This window comes from Osmerus eperlanus, chromosome 23 (genome assembly GCF_963692335.1).
Source record: "Osmerus eperlanus chromosome 23, fOsmEpe2.1, whole genome shotgun sequence".
NCBI lineage: Eukaryota > Metazoa > Chordata > Actinopteri > Osmeriformes > Osmeridae > Osmerus > Osmerus eperlanus.
This window is the reverse complement of record NC_085040.1, coordinates 9,852,635-9,870,839: the sequence shown is the minus strand read 5'-3', so window position 1 is coordinate 9,870,839 and position 18,205 is coordinate 9,852,635. Positions and strand designations below refer to the sequence as shown.

At 40.8% G+C, this 18,205-nt stretch overlaps 1 protein-coding gene across 1 annotated transcript; it reads right to left on the bottom strand.

Moving 5' to 3' along the window:
* Positions 1-1,921: 1,921 nt before the first annotated feature.
* On the bottom strand, positions 1,922-13,023 carry c23h4orf54 (chromosome 23 C4orf54 homolog). Its single transcript, XM_062449610.1, has 2 exons — positions 11,471-13,023; positions 1,922-3,296 (listed from the first exon to the last, which is right to left on the bottom strand). Exons 1-2 carry the CDS (start codon positions 12,744-12,746, stop codon positions 3,205-3,207), a joined length of 1,368 nt encoding a protein of 455 aa, XP_062305594.1. The 5' UTR covers positions 12,747-13,023; the 3' UTR covers positions 1,922-3,204.
* Positions 13,024-18,205: the final 5,182 nt, after the last annotated feature.

Genomic DNA, 18,205 nt, shown 5'->3' with positions numbered 1-18,205 from the left:
CGTACTCCCTTGCATTTGGGTCCTACCCCTCCTCTCACCCTGACAGAATGACAAGACCCAAAGAGGACCCAGCGGAGAGTTCCCCGAACCCTTTCATAGGGACCAGCCTCGGTCCTGCCCGGTGCCCCGGCCACTGCCTCCTCCGCCGGAGGAATTCTGGACACCTCCTCCGCCCGAGGACTTCTGGCCGCCTCCTCCTCCGCCCGAGGACTTCTGGCCGACTCCTCCTCCGCCCGAGGACCTCTGGCCGCTGCCTCCTACGCCTGAGGACTTCTGGCTGCTGCCTGCCACGTTGCCCGCGCTCCCAGACGCCCCCGTGCCCGCGCTCCCATATGCGCCCCCGTGCCCGCGCTCCCATGCGCCTCCTGTCTGCGCTCCCAGGCGCCTCCTGTCCCCTGTGCCCGTCCCCTGTGTCCGGCCTCCGGGCCGCCCCCCGGACCTGCGCCGGCCATCTGCCCTGCCTCCGGGTCGACCCCCGGACCTTCCCCGCCCTCTGCCCTGCCTCCGAGCCGACCTCCGGACCTGCCCCGACCCTCTGCCCTGCCTCCGGGTCGTCCTCCGGACCTGCTCCGACCCCCTGCCCGGCCTTGTGGGATGTCCGGTGACGTCCCTTGAGAGGGGGGTACTGTCACGGCCACAGCCGTGCCCCCCCGGTTTCAGTTTTTTGCCCTGCCCTCGTGTTTCCCTGTCATTGTCTTCACCTGTCTCGTTAGCTTCATTGTGTCCACCTGTGTGTCGTTTGGTTCTGTGTATTTAGGTTTTGTTGTGTCCAGTCTTTGTCTTGTCCTTACTACCCATGTCCGTGTGAGTACCCTATCTGTTCCCCTGGCTTTTCGAGAATAAACCCTTTGTTTTTGTAAATGGCTGCGTACTCCCTTGCATTTGGGTCCTACCCCTCCTCTCACCCTGACATCCATACATCATTGGAAAGCTACGATTCTTGTGCTTCCATTGATGTACACCATTTCAAAATCGAGTCGCAACAGCAAGTACACTTAACGTCTTTGTGATATACTACCTTTGTTGAAAGCCTGAGGAAACACTTTTTACTTATCTAATACGGCTCACAGCTGTCCAGTTATGCAAAACATCCCAACAAAAATGGTCTGGTTACATTCCCAAAGGTCCGAACTGTCTAACCATGTCAAGTAGTTCGTCCAAAACAATGTATTACCTCCACACATAGCGACGATCTTGTTGCATCATCCTGCCTTCGCCAGTCACTCACGCCAGTCACTCACGTATTATCGCTCATGGAAGGAGTTTCACTTAGAATATTTACAAACAGTAAACGTGATGATGGCCGCTACACTCTAACCTTTCGATTGACACCTTGTTTGACCCAATAGGAGCTTCCATGCCATGGTGATAGCCTTCTAAAGCCAACTAGGTCTGTGCATCCTGCGTCCTGTCACCGTCACCCCCCCCCCCAATATTTGCAACCAAATAATTGTTCATTTAAAGTCAGGCAGTATTGCGTTCTCTCTTTAATTCCCATTACTCCCATTTTTTTCAGGGCACATTTAAACTGTAATTTTGGTTATTTACGCACAAATGTTATAGACTGGGTTAAATGATCACAAAGATATGTTGTTACAAGATTTCATGTCCAAATCTATTTTGATGTTTGATGTTAGATGGGATAATGCATTTCTACATTGGTTATAAGAATACTAAACAAAAGTCCATACACTGTGAGACTGTAAAAACGTAAACTTAAGTTTCATACCTAAAATATTTTTGTATAATTCTTTGGGGTACATTTGTGATCAACCAAAGAACACAACAGATTTGACATTGTGACACAATAAGGTGGGGGTCAGATATAATTTCATGTTAATGTTGTGTCAGTGTCAAGGTTTGTATTCAGGTTAGGCATTTGTCATAAATTTGTTTGGGATATCACAAATTGCAAATCAAATACTGGAAATCATATTATTTTATTTTTTTATGGTGTAGCAAGGGCGTTGTTAGACATAAAGCTCTACTGGGGCACAGGCCCTATTCATATCCCTTTTTTTCTTCCAAGCTTGCTGCGCGCAATGCACAACTAGGCTGTAGAAACTCCCCTTGCTTAACCCACTATACAAGTGGCCGCAAGTTTAATATCAGCTTTGGCAGGGACATCAATAGTTAATGCGAGCGTGCACATTTTTTTAGCATTCATTTGAACGCAAATACTGTTTTTTGAGCTTCATGTAATATTGTTTTTATGTTTTTGTCAAAATAAGATGATCGGTAGGCCTATCATTTAGAAACGTTCTTTAGTTTTGTAATGTTTTCTTAGCCTACCTCAATTCTGACTTGTGTGCCGAGTCCGACACCTGGACTTCTGTGTGCGCGCTGCAGTGGCTATTTGGCAAGCTCAAGACATGGAATTCTGCAGGCATTGGTTTGTGTTTTTGGTTAAACTGCTTTGATTAACAAGCATTGATTGTGATACTGCGTTTATTTTTCCGGGATTATCAATCTAAATGAATGCACTGACTAATAGTAACTCAAATTTTAGATTTGACTGGGGCACAGCAGATTTATACTGGGACACGTGCCCCAGTAAAAAGGATCTAACGACACCCCTGTGGTGGAGGTCTCACAACTTACATAAGGAGTGCTGTAGTTATCCACTATACCAGCTCACACATTTTTTAAGACCAGACAAATGTACAGAACTATGTAAATCTGTAGAATAATACAAATAATTAATACAATTAATTAATTATGAATACAATTTGAGTAATTAAACATTCCAAGAAATATATATTATGACATTACATCGAGTACCTTACCTAAGAATTATTATCATTCAGCAACGAAAGAAGATATATTTAGTGTTAGTGTTATATTTAGTGTTTCAATTACATATTGTAAAACTGAGATATATCTCCATATGATTAAGTGTGACAACTCACCCACAGTATCCTCTACTTGAATTTAAAAGAACACAAAATAAAATGTACGTAAGGTTTATAAAAAAAACCTAGCCGAAGAGTTTTGCACAGTTGCAGTGTTACTTATGTGATACTGTTGCACTTCACAATGATGTATAATATCATACGATTACAATGTTTTACATTAAAGTGCTTAAAAATCTGATGTAAAATTAAAGAATATGAAAAAGAGTTGTATCTGGCTAATTGTCTCCAAATAATCTGATTCATTGTCTTTCTTTGACATTGAGTTAAAAACATATTAGTTCAAATTTTACTAATTTACATATATTTTGCAGTCAAAGGCAAGCTGGTACTTCAGAGAAGGCTGAGACAGCATTGATTCCAAGAGTAGATCACATGTCCTTCCTAGTGTAAACACAGAAGAAGAGATTGTGTGAGATAGGGAATACGTTGTTTTAATTGTCACAGGAACCACAAAACAAGAACAATAACGCTGGATTCAGGCAAATTTCATTTTTTATCTCACAAATGGCTTGAAGGGCAAGGCCTGCAGTTGAGACAGATTCAGTTCCTTCGAACCCTATCTTTACCCATCCGATACCTCATCAGATTTTCATGTCTAAATGTATTCTAACATTCATGTTAGCCATGCCATCCAGTACCAAAATATGAAGTACCAAAAAATGCTGTGAAATAATTGGCTGAATATTTCTGATTTAATAAAGTGCATGTCCACATGCAGTGGCAGATTAAGGTAGTCACGGGCCTCTGGGTCAATCTTTGTATGCATGCAGCGCACACATACACACACACTCTAATTGCACTGACATTTACTATATGTAGGCCTAGTATATGTACTGTACCATACACATTGCCAGAGTTTACTATAAACAGCAATACCATAGAAAAAAAACATTCTGTGTCTGCGCTTGTCTGCAAGCTCGCAACTTTTATATTTTTACTCACGTTTTCTTCATGGCCGATTACAGCTAAGATTAATTACTAGACCTCTGACTACTAGATTATGAAGATTTGGCAGCTTTGAAATAACCAGTCAATTTTTGTATTTATTTAGCAAATCTTGGTTGCGATGGTTCTTTAATCGCTGTGCTTTTCATTTTTGAGCTCCACTGTCTTATCTGACATTTCTATCTGCCTCGATGATTAGCTAATAGTGGTGTCGTACGCTGTATTATTTGAAAACCGGATCTGATTTCATCTATCAGTTGGGAATGATTCTTATGGTCCAATAGGGGTCAAGTTTATTTCTCTAACTAGAATGATGTTGTGTCACCAACATCATTGCGGGCACTATGCCCCATCTATAATTCCAGGAATCTGTGTGCCACCAATTTTATCATGGGCACTAAGCACTATCTATAGATCAAGGAATCTGTATGTGTGTGTGTTTCACTGACATCTTAATCACTGACTGCATCATGGGCACTGTGCAGTAGTTGTGTGAAAGTTACATCAAACAGGATGTCATGGGTTCACATGTCTCCCACCAGACATGTTTGTAAGACTTTTGTAAGGCTGACAAATACTCCCCTTTATAAGCTTGCATACATTTTATGCATCCACAGTAATGGTAGTATCTTGTAAGGCCACTTTATTCTCTTTTAATAAAAAAAAATGTACATTATGTAAATGCAGGCACTAATTAGAAATTGGTAGCTTGCTTGATTCTCTGACTAGCTTGTTTACGTAGGTACATATTAATAACATATTCTCAGTCTATTTTTATAGCACATATTTGGGTGTGCTCAAGCCTTCGGCGAGAGCACAACCTTTGTTCTCTGACATATATATTATTATTATTATTTATTTATTTATTTTTTTGCCCCCCTAAAACTCAGTCAATATTTGGCCTACATAGACAACGTAGGTGTCAAAAGTTTCGTCTTGGTAGCGATTGAGTTGCTTGTATTGGAATTTACGTTCCGTTGCATGGTTTGGGCTTAAGTTAAGTTTTTGTGGCGAAAAGTGAAGCTAACGGTGGCTAATTTGTTAGCCACAGTCACTGACGTTACTAACGTCACTACGTCACTAACGTCACGAAAACACGCGTGACTACCTTTGGCAGAACATTCGTTTCGCATCTGTTAACTTGGGGGATAGCTAGGCTAACTATAGCTTTACTGCAAGGCAGCTGCAGAAACGCCACAAGCAAAGAGGCCAGGGTGATAACTATTTACTCATTTTACTTTGTGATATGACACACAATTGTGATGCGTAATGTACAGTATAAGCTGATATTATTAAGGAAGTACATCTACTTTCGGAAACAGTAGTCTACTATTTCACTGAAGTATTAGCATCATGACATTAGCCTGTGTTGCCCGGGCAACACATACTACAGTGGTCTATGATGTAGCGTTATCTGTTTTCAATCGTTAAAATAAACATTCGTCACATATACATTTTCGTTGTAGGATTTATTATGACATTAGATTACAAGTAAACGATTTGTGAGTGAAATTATCATTACCTGTGGTTTCAATCCAGTGTATCACTGCAACGCTGTAGCCTACGCGAGACACTACAAAAACATCTACACAGCTGTAGGAAGTCAAACGGCGACAGAACATGTTCGGCACTCCCCTTACTTAAATCAAAAGTCTATCTAACTACTAACCTGAACTTCATTGCCACAGCCTAAACTTTGTCAATCTGTTCATGAAAATAATTAATTTCAGCCTAAACCGTACAACGGAACGTTAAATCCAATTCAACCAACGCAATCGCTACCGAGACGAACACAGCAGTAGTCTAGTACTGTACCGTAGTAGTACAATTTACCGGGGCAGCTTCTCCACACAGGGCTATATCGCATTTTGCGTTGTTACTGACAATGATCGCTACCAGTGAGCTTTTTATGAATGAGCGATTTTCCACTAAATAAATGTCAAGCTTATTTACGTTTTTGGGGGCATATTTTCAGTTAGCAGATGGTACTGTTTGAATCGCGATTCCATCTTCTACTGCCGGTAACGTCGTAGAATAATCTTCAAAGGGGGTTCTTTATTAATGAATGAATGCAATATGAGTAGGCTAAATGCCTGAAAATATCACGAGAAGGGAAAACTTAAAAGGACGTTTAAGTCATAGAGATTAGGTCAATTTTTACACCGGTCTGCCAAATTTATTCGTTTTGATTCAGCTATGAGGCTGCCTCTTGCAGGGGAAATGAGAAGACATCATATTTAATTCTACACTTCACTCGTATTTTCAGTTGTAAATGAGCAGCACAAAAAAAATCTTTTAAATCTATGTAATCTTTATAAATAATAAGTATGCATTTTAATATAAAATATACAGATATATCAGTTGTAAAAATGTCATTCAAAAACGGACCCCTGTGCAACCGAAGCAAGCAAGCACACCCTACAATTTCCCCAGAAATTGTACCCTCTCTAGTTACAGCATACTATTCTTTTTAGGAGGGGAAGTGGGTTGTGTACTCATGATGATTAGTTTCTGTAATTGCTGATCACTGGCCATACTAGACTTCTCCTCACTCTCTCCATCTGTGAATTGCTGTGTCCTATAAAAAGGTGACCCGGTTGAGGCCTGCACTGCTACAGGGGAGGCCTTGATTTCCAGCAGCAGCTGAACCCACTCTGTATCAGCATAACAAATGGCTCCAATGACCTGAACTTTAATTTCACTCAAGCCTTTGCCAACTGCACCTCTTCTCTTTCCCTATGCACAAACGCACACACCACAAACTCTGCAATGTACAGCCCATTATATTATTGTAAAAATGTTTTTTTCTAAGAATCAGTTATAACCCTTCATATGGTCTTATGTGCTTTTGGCTGGTTGTGGTTGGGGAGGGACGGACTGGGAATAAAAATAGGACTTTGATCCAGACCGGCCCACTAGAACCAGCCCCTGTATACACCACCACAGCTGCCCTGCTAATGCATACACATTCTGGGTTTGATGTGATTGATGCTAGTTAGGGACTTCCACACTTAATTTGTTGGCTGATTTGAGCGAAAAATAGTTTTTGGAGCTTTATGTAAAATAAACATAGACGTTTTTAAATTGGTAAAACCTTGTCTAGTGAAGGCGATGTCTTTTTATCTCTTAATTTTTCAGCCCCAAACTTACGTTTCTTAGCCTGGTTTTCCATCGTTATATTGTCTCTACTAGCTAGCTTTCGATCTGTCAGTGTCACTGTTGTGTGTAAGCGAGACTAAGAGGGCGGGGATAAGGGCTGCATAGACGTTCATTTGGAATAGACCAACCGGCCTGGGGGAAAGGGGGGCAGGCCAACCGTGTCGCTCAATCTTCTACCAACATTTTTATTAAAATCCTGTAAAACAAATTCCATGATTTGCTTCTCAGTACAGTATAGTACTGAGAAGCAAATAAATAAATTCTAATTCTATACTGTTTTGTTCGGATTGACGTAGCGTCCATTATCTGGGTCGTAGGTAGGCAGCGAGGGGCAGAGATTCAGCTCCTTCAGGTGACACGCCCCCCCAGTCACAAGCAGAGAAGAGTGCTGATTTTATCATGATTTCAAAGCTTAATTTAACATACTTGTCAGTGTTTGGATGGGTAGTTAATAACACATTATTCTGTGGTGTGATGAACTTAAAACTTGTTTTCAATTCCACTTTACAGGATCTTTAATAGTAAAAAAAAACCTATAAGACAAGCGGCCCTCCAGCCCGGAAGTGTTTAGGCCCGCCAGTCCGCTACTGGTTGTGGGTGCAAACTTTAGCTTTATTCAATCTGTAACACTGGTGTAACTAATCAGGGATGTGAATCTTGTTGTGTTAGTTTAATCAGTTGTGTTACTCCACTGTTTGGCTGAAACAAAAGCATGTACTTTAAATAGACTGCTAACATAACACAAACTCTACATGCATTGTACATAGTTTAATTTTGTTTCATAATTGTGTTTATATAGCCAGTATTTTATTTTTATGCAGTCTGTTCTATAGTTTGTTTATTAATTATATGGGCCTGCTTTAAGTTTGCCATCTTATTTTGGGATACAAAGGGACACATGCTAATTGATTAGTTAAGGTAAATTGCTTAAACTGGGAACACTAATGAACTGTGTTAAAGATGCTGTGAAGCAAATTCCATGATTTGCTTCTCAGTACATTATATACGTGTGAAATTAGTTTCTGAAAGCATTTGCAAAGCGCAAAAACTTTGTCGCACTGAAATGTGGAGTTAGACCGTTGAACAGTTTCTCACCCGTTTTCAGCTCAGGTTTTGTATAGGCGGGGCAAAACCCAACCAATCTACGTCACAGCCACCTATCTACGTCAGATCACAGACGGTTTATATAACCTGCATTCTGTTACTCAGCTGGTACGATGAAAAGACAAAGAAATTAACACATAAAACACTCAGAGACTGCAGGTAGGTCTGTTCTGATATCTGAAATTGATTTAGGTAGTTGTTGCTGTTGTTGCTAAATTCAATACATTTGAGGAGGCGGAGCTTCAGCTTCCCCCCCCCCCCCCCCCCCCAGTATCAAGCTCTCACGATTTCAAAGCCTAATTTAACATACTTGTCTGTGTTTTTTTTCATTCGAATTTGGATGGGTATTTAACAACACATTCTTCTGTGGTGGGATGAACTTAAAACTAATTTTCAGTTCTGCTTTACAGCATCTTTAAAATAGTTTACATATACTGATTGTTGAAATTAAGTCTATTGATGCAGCCTTAAAAATAAAAGTGAAAGTCAGAGTGACATTCATTGAGTGATGGAATTATAATACTTTTGTGACGTATGTATCAAATTACAAAAATACACAAAATCATTATTGAATCACTTAAATGACTTTGCGAGGTCAACACAAGCCAACACTGACATCAATGATGTAGGCTAGCAATATATATAAAAAAGTGAACTGTGTGACATGTAATAAAAAAAGTTCACATAGGAGACAGTTCAGCAGTGAACTGATCATTTATTTTAAATCATTGTCATGTAACAATTATTTTAATCCAAATTTTATGAAATTGAATGGAAAATCTGTTTACCAATGCAGCTCTCTAAATCTACCAGACAGTTCCAGAAGAATACCCTATTTTTTGGAAATAAAACTGTGGTTTATAACCAGATTTTACTTTTTTCTTGTGGTGGTGTGGTTTATATTTAGAAACGGCCTATAGAAAGATTTTATAATAAAACAACAGTAGAAACACTTTTTTTTTTTATGCTATTAATAGTTAATTCCCGGGCAATAGAAAACATACATTACGCACTTACTTACTTTCGTTTTCGAAGTGTGTTACACAACGGCATGCTGTACTGCCTATACTCATGCATTGCTTGGTATCATTGTTCCCGTATCAAGTGCAGCATACATTCCAGTGCGGTTTATAATCTGATTTACAAACACAAAGCTCCCATTCTGGTGGGGTATGGTTTATAGAAAATGTGTCTTATTTTCCGAAAAATACGGTATATTGCTGAAGCAAGACAAACAAAACACAACAATATAGGACATTGAATAACATAGTATAAGCACTTACAGTAGGTATAATGTGACCAGTGGTTTTATCTGTGCTCAACCACAAAGCTCATGGTTGTCCCATCAAAGGAGGGTGGTGCAATGATCCTAGGACCTTGCTGAGAGGCCATGTTGATGACGGGTGGCTTGTCATTGATAAATCCGAGTGGCGTTCTAACCTTTGTGAGGCGTTGAGGCAGTGGCGACTTCCCTGTGGCCATGTAGTATGGGCTCTCAATGTAGACCCCATCACTCTGCTGGGAGTGGGAGCCTTTATTTCCATTGTCAGCCTCAGAGTTCATGGACATCTGGGACTGCATTGTCCGTCCTGAGATCACTGTTGGTGTAGACATAAATCCTGGGTACATCATATAAGACTGCCCAAAAGCCACAGGGCTCAGTGCCAAAGGAGAGATAGACATGGGCATGGGCAAGGGAGTCATAGGTGGCTGCGGCATGGGAACATCTACATACTGGCCCGTCTCAGGGTCAAAGAGTCGTTTGGTTGCTGGCTGGACAGGTGTGTCGACTAGGTAGTAGTTTCCAGTGGTAGGGTCCAGAAGCATCTTCCTTTGGGTGGCCTGGAAGTGGTCAATGGTTGGTATAGTTGCCATGGTGGGGGAGAAACAAATGACCTGGTGCTGAGCTGAGGACATGGTCATGGGGAGGGAGTGGTGATAGATGGTGGTGGTAGGGGTGTCATGGGATTGTGCTTCCATGACAATGGTGGTGTGCTTTGGGGACTGTCGGCTCTCTTCCTGCCTCCTGACAGCATCAGCTTGGCTCGTATGCTCCGGTGGGCAGACAATAGTTTGGGTATTGGCACCTATGGCGCTGAAATTGTAAACAGATGCCTTATCATGGCCTGACCCTTCAATTTGTTCGGTGCTGGTGGTATGGGACTTTAAAGGTATGGTTAGATAATTCTCTGGTACAGCTGAGATGATGGATTGGGTGTGTGTAACTGGCCTCCCTGCCTCATTTATAGGTTTCTCACTGTCCTCTACTAGGCATCTTGCCTGAGAAATCTTCAATGACACTGGAACTTTAGGTGATTTTGTAAAGAAGCCTTGAGTGCTGTAAGGTGCTTGGGAGATGACATGAGACTGGGCTGTATTCATATTAATACTTGCAGTTGTGTTTATTGAAGTATTTTGACTGGAGCTGAGATAAAATGTTTTGCTACCTGTTCCACCACCTTGTTGTGAGAGCCATTTGGGACCATTTGTCACCACTCTGCTGTGAGGGATGTAAAATGTTTTGGTTGGTTTGTTTCCTTTTGTTATCTCCGTACTAGGGGAGGATGTCATTGCAGGGGGATGTTTGTCTGTGCTTGGATATGAGTCCCTTCTTTCAAGCTTCTCCATGATGGATGTTGGCCTAGCATTGCTTACATGTCCATCCTCTTCTACAGGCCTACCAAGTTCCTTATTGGTAACAAGGGAGAGGACATGGCTATCTGTTATGGGATTGGACTTTCTTTTCCATTCATTTCTATCAAAAACATACAACTGCTCCATGGTTTTCACTGCAGCCTGTAGTTTTTCTAAGGCAGCCTTGTTGGCCATCTTGGTTTCATTTTTTTTCACAGTTACATCAGGTGTTTTCTCTTGTTTTCTAGAAGCTGTTCTAGTTTCAATTCTCAATCCAATGTGTCCCTCTGACAAATCTTTTTGTGTATTACCTAATGGCACTATTTCTGTTGGTCGGTGGATAAGTGATGCACCCTCTGGAGATGACCTATCAATTTCAAAAGTATCCTTATTGAGTTTACATTTAGAGACTGCAACTAGATTTTCAGATTCCCTAACATTACTATTTGTATTCACAGACTGACACTTTATCACTATGGGGGAAACTGACGCACGGTTTTTATGACAGCTGTGTTTTTGAATCCTTTGCTCTGAATGAAGGTCCACTCCAAAAGAACTGAATTTGTTGTCGTTGTTATCCAAGGAAACAAAATGATAAGAACTTTTAACCAATTTACGCACATCTCTAACTTGATGTATGGGTGTTTGAAGCTTTCCCTTGCTGTCTCTTATGTCTCTGACCATAAAGTGTGGTACTTTGTCGGAGGACTCACCCTTTAACACCGGAGCGAGCGCATGGCACCTGGAGTCATCAGCTGTCTTTATCAGGTTGGAACTATTACAAACTAGGTTGGAAATAGGACATTTTGAGATGTTAAACTGGTCACTTTTGTTGTCTTCCAAACTCTTCAATTTGATTTCCGGTGATTTTGATGGAACAGAAGTTCTTGATGAATCTGGGACATATAAGGTATTGTCAGAGCGCAACCTCATGCCTTCTCCCTCTTTTTGATCGTTGGTCGCGCGTGTCGAATAATTCATAGTCTGCAGCTGATAATCAACTTTTCTCTCACTTGATGGTAGTTGGATATTTGGCACAAACAAATGTGACATTTTTGTCAGTTTACTAGTCCCCGAATCGGCGCACAAGTCTGTGTCTTCGAGGTTGTCTTTAGTCGAAGGCAGTTTCCACTCTGGGGTTTTATAATTTTTTTGTTCCTTTTGAAACTCTAGCTCACCGTCACTCCAGGATCTGAAAGCGCTATTTTGGCTTCGAAGCAACGTGCTTTTAGCCGCTTCGAATGCTCTTTTTTTAGTATCGAATCCCACTTCATTTGCCGACTCTAAATTAGTGCAAGAAGCTTGTCTCCCAGAGCCGCACTTGTCATCGCACGAACTGCTGTCCACAATGTCCCCTAATTCTTGAACACAAACTATTTTGTTGTCAGTACCGGCCTCTGAATATTTTGAGCTCTGCCTATCCCTGGACTCATTTGTTGTGCCATTTTCCTTGGGATTTTCTAGGTCTTGATGGACAAAGCAGGGTGATGAGACTTGATAGGGTTCGCATATCTCCCCCCTTTCCATTTTGCGCTCCTGCTCAAACTGCATTTTTTTGGAAATAACATTTTTAAGAAGACTTGATGCGAATACTGCTTTCTTGTGTGTGTCTTCCATGGTTTCCCTTGCATTACAGGGTCGTCTTCTAGTCTCACTACCCTGTCCGCCTGGCGAGGCGTTGGTAACTTCATCTGTGGAACGTGATCCTGCTGCGTTTTGTGCACATTTTGAACGCCTTTCTCCCCCAGGCACCCCTGATTTGACATTGCAGCGAAAATTTAATGTTTCTGTAAGCGTAATAACTCCACTATGGCCCTGCCCAAAGGTTCCCATGAGAGCTATTTTCTTTTTTGAAGCAGCGTTATAAGGATTGCCATTCAAATTAAACATATTGCTCGGGGGTGGCTTTATGTTAGTTAATGCACCGCCCTTACAACCTTGATTGTCTTTATTCTTTGCCATTGTACAAGATGACATTTTATGGGACATGCTATTTTGTCCTCTTCCCTGTGATATGTTTCCATATTTAAGGTCAACAAACGTTGACCACCTATTTATCCCCAGGCCACGTTCTGAAGCAGAGGAATCGCTGGAGGTGCAAAAATTTATGGAATCAAAATAGGGGTATGCTAAACTCTTGAACGCTCTGGCTGTCAAATTGCGCACTTCCTTGTCGGCGTCGTCAAGTTCACTCACAGCGCTAGATGCACTGCTGGAGTACTCGTTACCATCTTTGCCTTTTAATTTGCTGCCAAAGTGCAACCACCCGGGGCAGCAATAAAACACTTCGCATCATCACACAATCTATCCGCTTTCGCATCAGCACCTCTGAAAACATACCGACTCACGTCACCGGCGTGCTTAGCATGATGCAGAGTATTTTCATTTTGCTGGATGTTGCTAGGCTCATGTATAGCACAGGAAGTTGTTTTGATAGACAAGTGAATCTGCCCCTCAGAGTTCCCATTACACTTACCAAGACACTCCGAGGAGTTGCACGTTGCCTTACCACATATATCATTTTGAAGTACACCGCTTGCTATTCTGCCAATAGACTGACCCTGTTTGTTTTTAACTCTCTCGCCTATATCTCTCGTTTCATCACAATCAAAAGAAGCATAATCGACAAAAGAGTACATTTGGTTATCAGCCTCAATGTCCCAACAGGACCCCACTCCGATGTCATTATCCACTTCATGATCTGAAAGCTCAGAGAGCTGGATTTCATGAGTAGTAATGTAATGGGACTCATCCTCCATGAGGCACGGTACACAATCATCGGACAACACTATAACATCATCATCTGACTCACTTGTCCTGCTTAGATAGATATCTGTGTATTGCAAATCTTCATTGTCATTCCAAGTGTTTACAGTTTCTTCTTTCAGTGGTAAAATAAATCCAGCTGATTTCGAGTTGGACTCCTGATTTTCAGTGCATATTTCGTGTATGCCTAATTTGAGGCAATTATTAACATTTTCGTTTAAATGTAACTCGGATGTAAGTTCCAATAAGTCTTTGTTATCCATACATTTCTTAGCTTCGGTATTACTACTGCATTTGCTGACCGTTTTGGAGGGATTTACCAGATCTTCGTTTTCAGGAATATTGTCTCTTGCCTTCAAACTTGTATCACTACAACCTTTCTGAACCACATCATGGCACCCTTCTCCAGTAGAAGACACGTTTCCATTCGTTTCGCATGTATTTAATGAATTGTCTAAATCAACGTATTTCAATTCATCATGTGTCCCAGTAGCATACTTATCAGATAAGAGCTTATATTGCGTACCACCGATGCTACGGGGATGTAATGTATTCTCAGTTGCTTCCATTGTTGGCACTGCGGCTACGCTACTCACTTTTGGTCATTAGAAATGTAACAAGTGTCACGGACAGAAAGGAAAAATAGACCTCACGATTTGCAGGACTCCAACTTAATTATCTATTTCCCATTCGTCCACGAGTCAACCACTGGGATGAGGACCATGGTGCCTCTAGGCTATCAGTTTTATGCGAGTCGAGGAGACAGTTCGGATGCCATTGGTTACGGAAGCAGACTACACATCAACCATTCCAGATCCTTGCCTTGCCACCGAAAGCATGAAGTAGGCTAAGATATCCAATATCGTGTCAGCCATCAACCTATTTCCGAACCAGCGTACAATTACAAACCTCTAATTGCAGAAGCATCACCTTCAACAACGCCTTGATATAATAGGCTGGTGGTAATTTATTATTAATACTTCACACTGAACCGCACCATAGGCACATTTTCTGTCTGGACGAACTCGCCGCACGGAGTAGGCTACAGCTATGGGAGGCAACAAATATAGAAAAGGTGACCAAATGTCAAAACAGCTATTTTAAACAGCGATGTTATGTGCCAGGGTGTTTTATTACACACTTGAGACAGATCTTTCTTGCAGACTAACCCAAGTAACCGACAAAACAAATAAACGATTAGGCAGAGGCCTATGATCAACAAGCTACTTCCACAAGTGATCCAAAAAAAGGCTACGGTCAACTCGTTCACGCACATGGCTGTAGTCTCACCCACAACATTTCAGTTCAAATTGTATTAGACCCTGCATGGACATTTTAAAACAACATGGTATAGAGATAATTTTGTGGGTAGAATAAACTACAAGGACAAGTAGCCTACACTTGATCATGTTGGCTAAAAGCAATGTCTCAAAAACTTCTATTGTTTAGTGTCATACTAATAAGTATAATAATGTGAACATTAGTCTACCGACTTGCAACTATTTGTTTAGTGCAGTGATGCTGCCGGTGATTAAGATGTTGGTGAGCCTGTAGGCCTAGTTGATTCAGTGCTATTCTTAGCTCAGGTTATTATCATTTGATAGGTGAATTATTCAGTATTATTAAAATTCGTAAATTATACAGTTCATATAGTCTTTGATTAAAGTAACACTGTTAAGACTTATTTAACATAGGTTCCGATGATTTATAGGCCAAATGGGTTTAGATGGGTTAATAGGGATTGTCAGGAGGAGCAGGACCACATCATTCCAAGCTACCTGCAAAAGGCAGGTTGAACTTGAGGAGTTCAAGAGGTCACTGGAATAGAGTATTACACAAAACGTAGCGTTGTGGGTCATGCTAATTGCCATATGCCTTTGTACCAAGGCCGTAATCATAATATATATTGGAGGGGGACACATCCCCCAATATTCAAATCTGGTCAAAATGTCCCCCCCCCAATATATTGAATAACAAAAATAAATAACAATATATAAATACAAATATAAATACACACATAAATGTGCTACGCTACGACAGGCAACCACGCACGCTGTCCGAAATTATCATTAAAAAAAATATTTGGCCCCCCCAATTTTGACTCCATGGCTACGGCCTTGCTTTGTACTGTATACTGTGCCAACCAAAGAGCGTAGCCGCTTGAACCGCACACAAATCCAGATACTATACAATACTTAGAAATACAGAGGGACAATTCTATATATAATATCACCTGACACAGGACTAAATCATAAAAGACATGGGATTGTTAACACAGAGGTGCAGTGCAGTATTGCACTGAATCCTAGCTAGAAAGCCATACATTTTCTGACATATTTTTCTTGGTCGAACATAACCATGCTCAAAGTGGAAATGGGTGGAGAGCTAGAATCATGTTTCTGTGTAAACACGTTGGCATTTTTAGGGCCATGTATCCACTGGTCTTACTCCTTCACTATAAATAGTTCTCCTTTCACTATGGCAGCAGAAATCTCATCTGGTAGTGAACTCCTACCCAGAGACAAGAGTCCAATTAAAAACAATTTTGTTAAGGCATGTAACTCAAAAATATAACATATCTTTCATAAATCAATTCTTACGCTTTAAAGTGCCTGTAAAGTGACAATAAAATATGTGTTGAGAAGGAATGCGTATTGATACGATTTTAACGATTCCGACTCCTTATCAATTCCTGCTTATCGATTCGATTCCTTATCGATTCGATTCCTTATCGATTCTCTTATCAATTCTCCCCTCTACAGCCAACTAGGTCTGTGCGTCCTGCACCCCCCCAAACACACACTCGTTCTAAACAAATTTCTCAAACTCGCTTTGACTGGCTCTGAAATGAGCTAATTAAAATGCTAAGTTTAATAATAGATTAAAAATCGATATGCTCAGTTTAATAATGGGACACGCGAACGCTTGCTGATAACACACGCCACCCCGATAACTTGAAATGATCAATAAGATCAATACTAATGGGAGACGAATGCCGGAGCTAAAATGTATGCTTCAAACGATGGGACAGAAGATAATTAGAGAGGGTACAATTTCTGGGGAAATTGTAGGGTGTGCTTGCTTGCGTCGGTTGCACAGGGGTCCGTTTTTGAATGACATTTTTACAACTGATTTCTGTATATTTTATATGAAAATGCATAGTTATTATTTATAAAGATGAAATAGATTTTTTTTTTAAACAGACAAAAATGCTGCTCATTTACAACTGAAAATACGAGTGAAGTGTAGAATGAAATAGATGTCTTCTCATTTCCCCTGCAAGAGGCAGCCTCATCGTTGAATCAAAACGAATACATTTGGCAGACCGGTGTAAACATGTAAATGCGGTATAGCACTGTGTGGAGAAGCTGCCCCGGTAAATTGTACTACTACGGTACAGTACTAGTAGACTACTGCTGTGTTCGTCTTGGTAGCGATTGCGTTGGTTGAATTGGATTTAACGTTCCATTGTATGGTTTAGGCTGAAATTAATTATTTTCATGAACAGATTGACAACGTTTAGGCTGTGGCAATGAAGTTCAGGTTAGTAGTTAGATAGACTTTTGATTTAAGTAAGAAGAGTGCCGAACATGTTCTGTCGCCGTTTGAATTCCTACAGCTGTGTAGATGTTTTTGTAGTGTCTCGTAGGCGTTGCAGTGATACACTGGATTGAAACCACAGGTAATGAAAATTTGACCCACAAATCGTTTACTTGTAATCTAATGTCATAATAAATCCTACAACGAAAATGTATATGTGAGGAATGTTTATTTTAACGATTGAAAACAGATGCATCATAGACCACTGTAGTATGTGTTGCCCGGGCAACACAGGCTAATGTCATGATGCTAATACTTCAGTGAAATAGTAGACTACTGTTTCCGAAAGTAGATGTACTTCCTTAATAATATCATCTTATATTGTACATTACACATCACAATTGTGTGTCATATCACAAAGTAAAATGAGTAAATAGTTATCACCCTGGCCTCTTTGCTTGTGGCGTTTCTGCAGCTGCCTTGCAGTAAAGCTATAGTTAGCCTAGCTATCCCCCAAGTTAACAGATGCGAAACAAATGTTCTGCCAAAGGTAGTCACGCGTGTTTTCGTGACGTTAGTGACGTAGTGACGTTAGTAACGTCAGTGACTGTGGCTAGCAAATTAGCCACCGTTAGCTTCACTTTTCGCCACAAAAACTTAACTTCAGCCTAAACCATGCAACGGAACGTAAATTCCAATAGAAGCAACTCAATCGCTACCAAGACGAAACTTTTGACACCTACTTTGTCTATGTAGGCCAAATATTGACTGAGTTTTAGGGGGGCAAAAAGAATAATAATAATAATAATAATATATATGTGAGAGAACAAAGGTTGTGCTCTCGCCGAAGGCTTGAGCACACCCAACTAGATCGACTACCCACATTGAATCCTACTAAGAAAGCCGAGTAAACGCACTCAATGCACACATCTGCTACTGCTATTACTATCACAGCTATAATTTCAGCTGTTAAGACTATAATATTCTTTTTATGACTAGCTAGCCTAGGCCTACTTCTTCTTCTGTTTAACAGTTCAGCTTTCAGCTTCTCCCGCATTGTATTTCAGCTCTTAGCGTTGTTAGATGATGCAGTTCAGTTTCCACACTGCCTCTTTTGTGTGACTCACACATTTTTGACATTC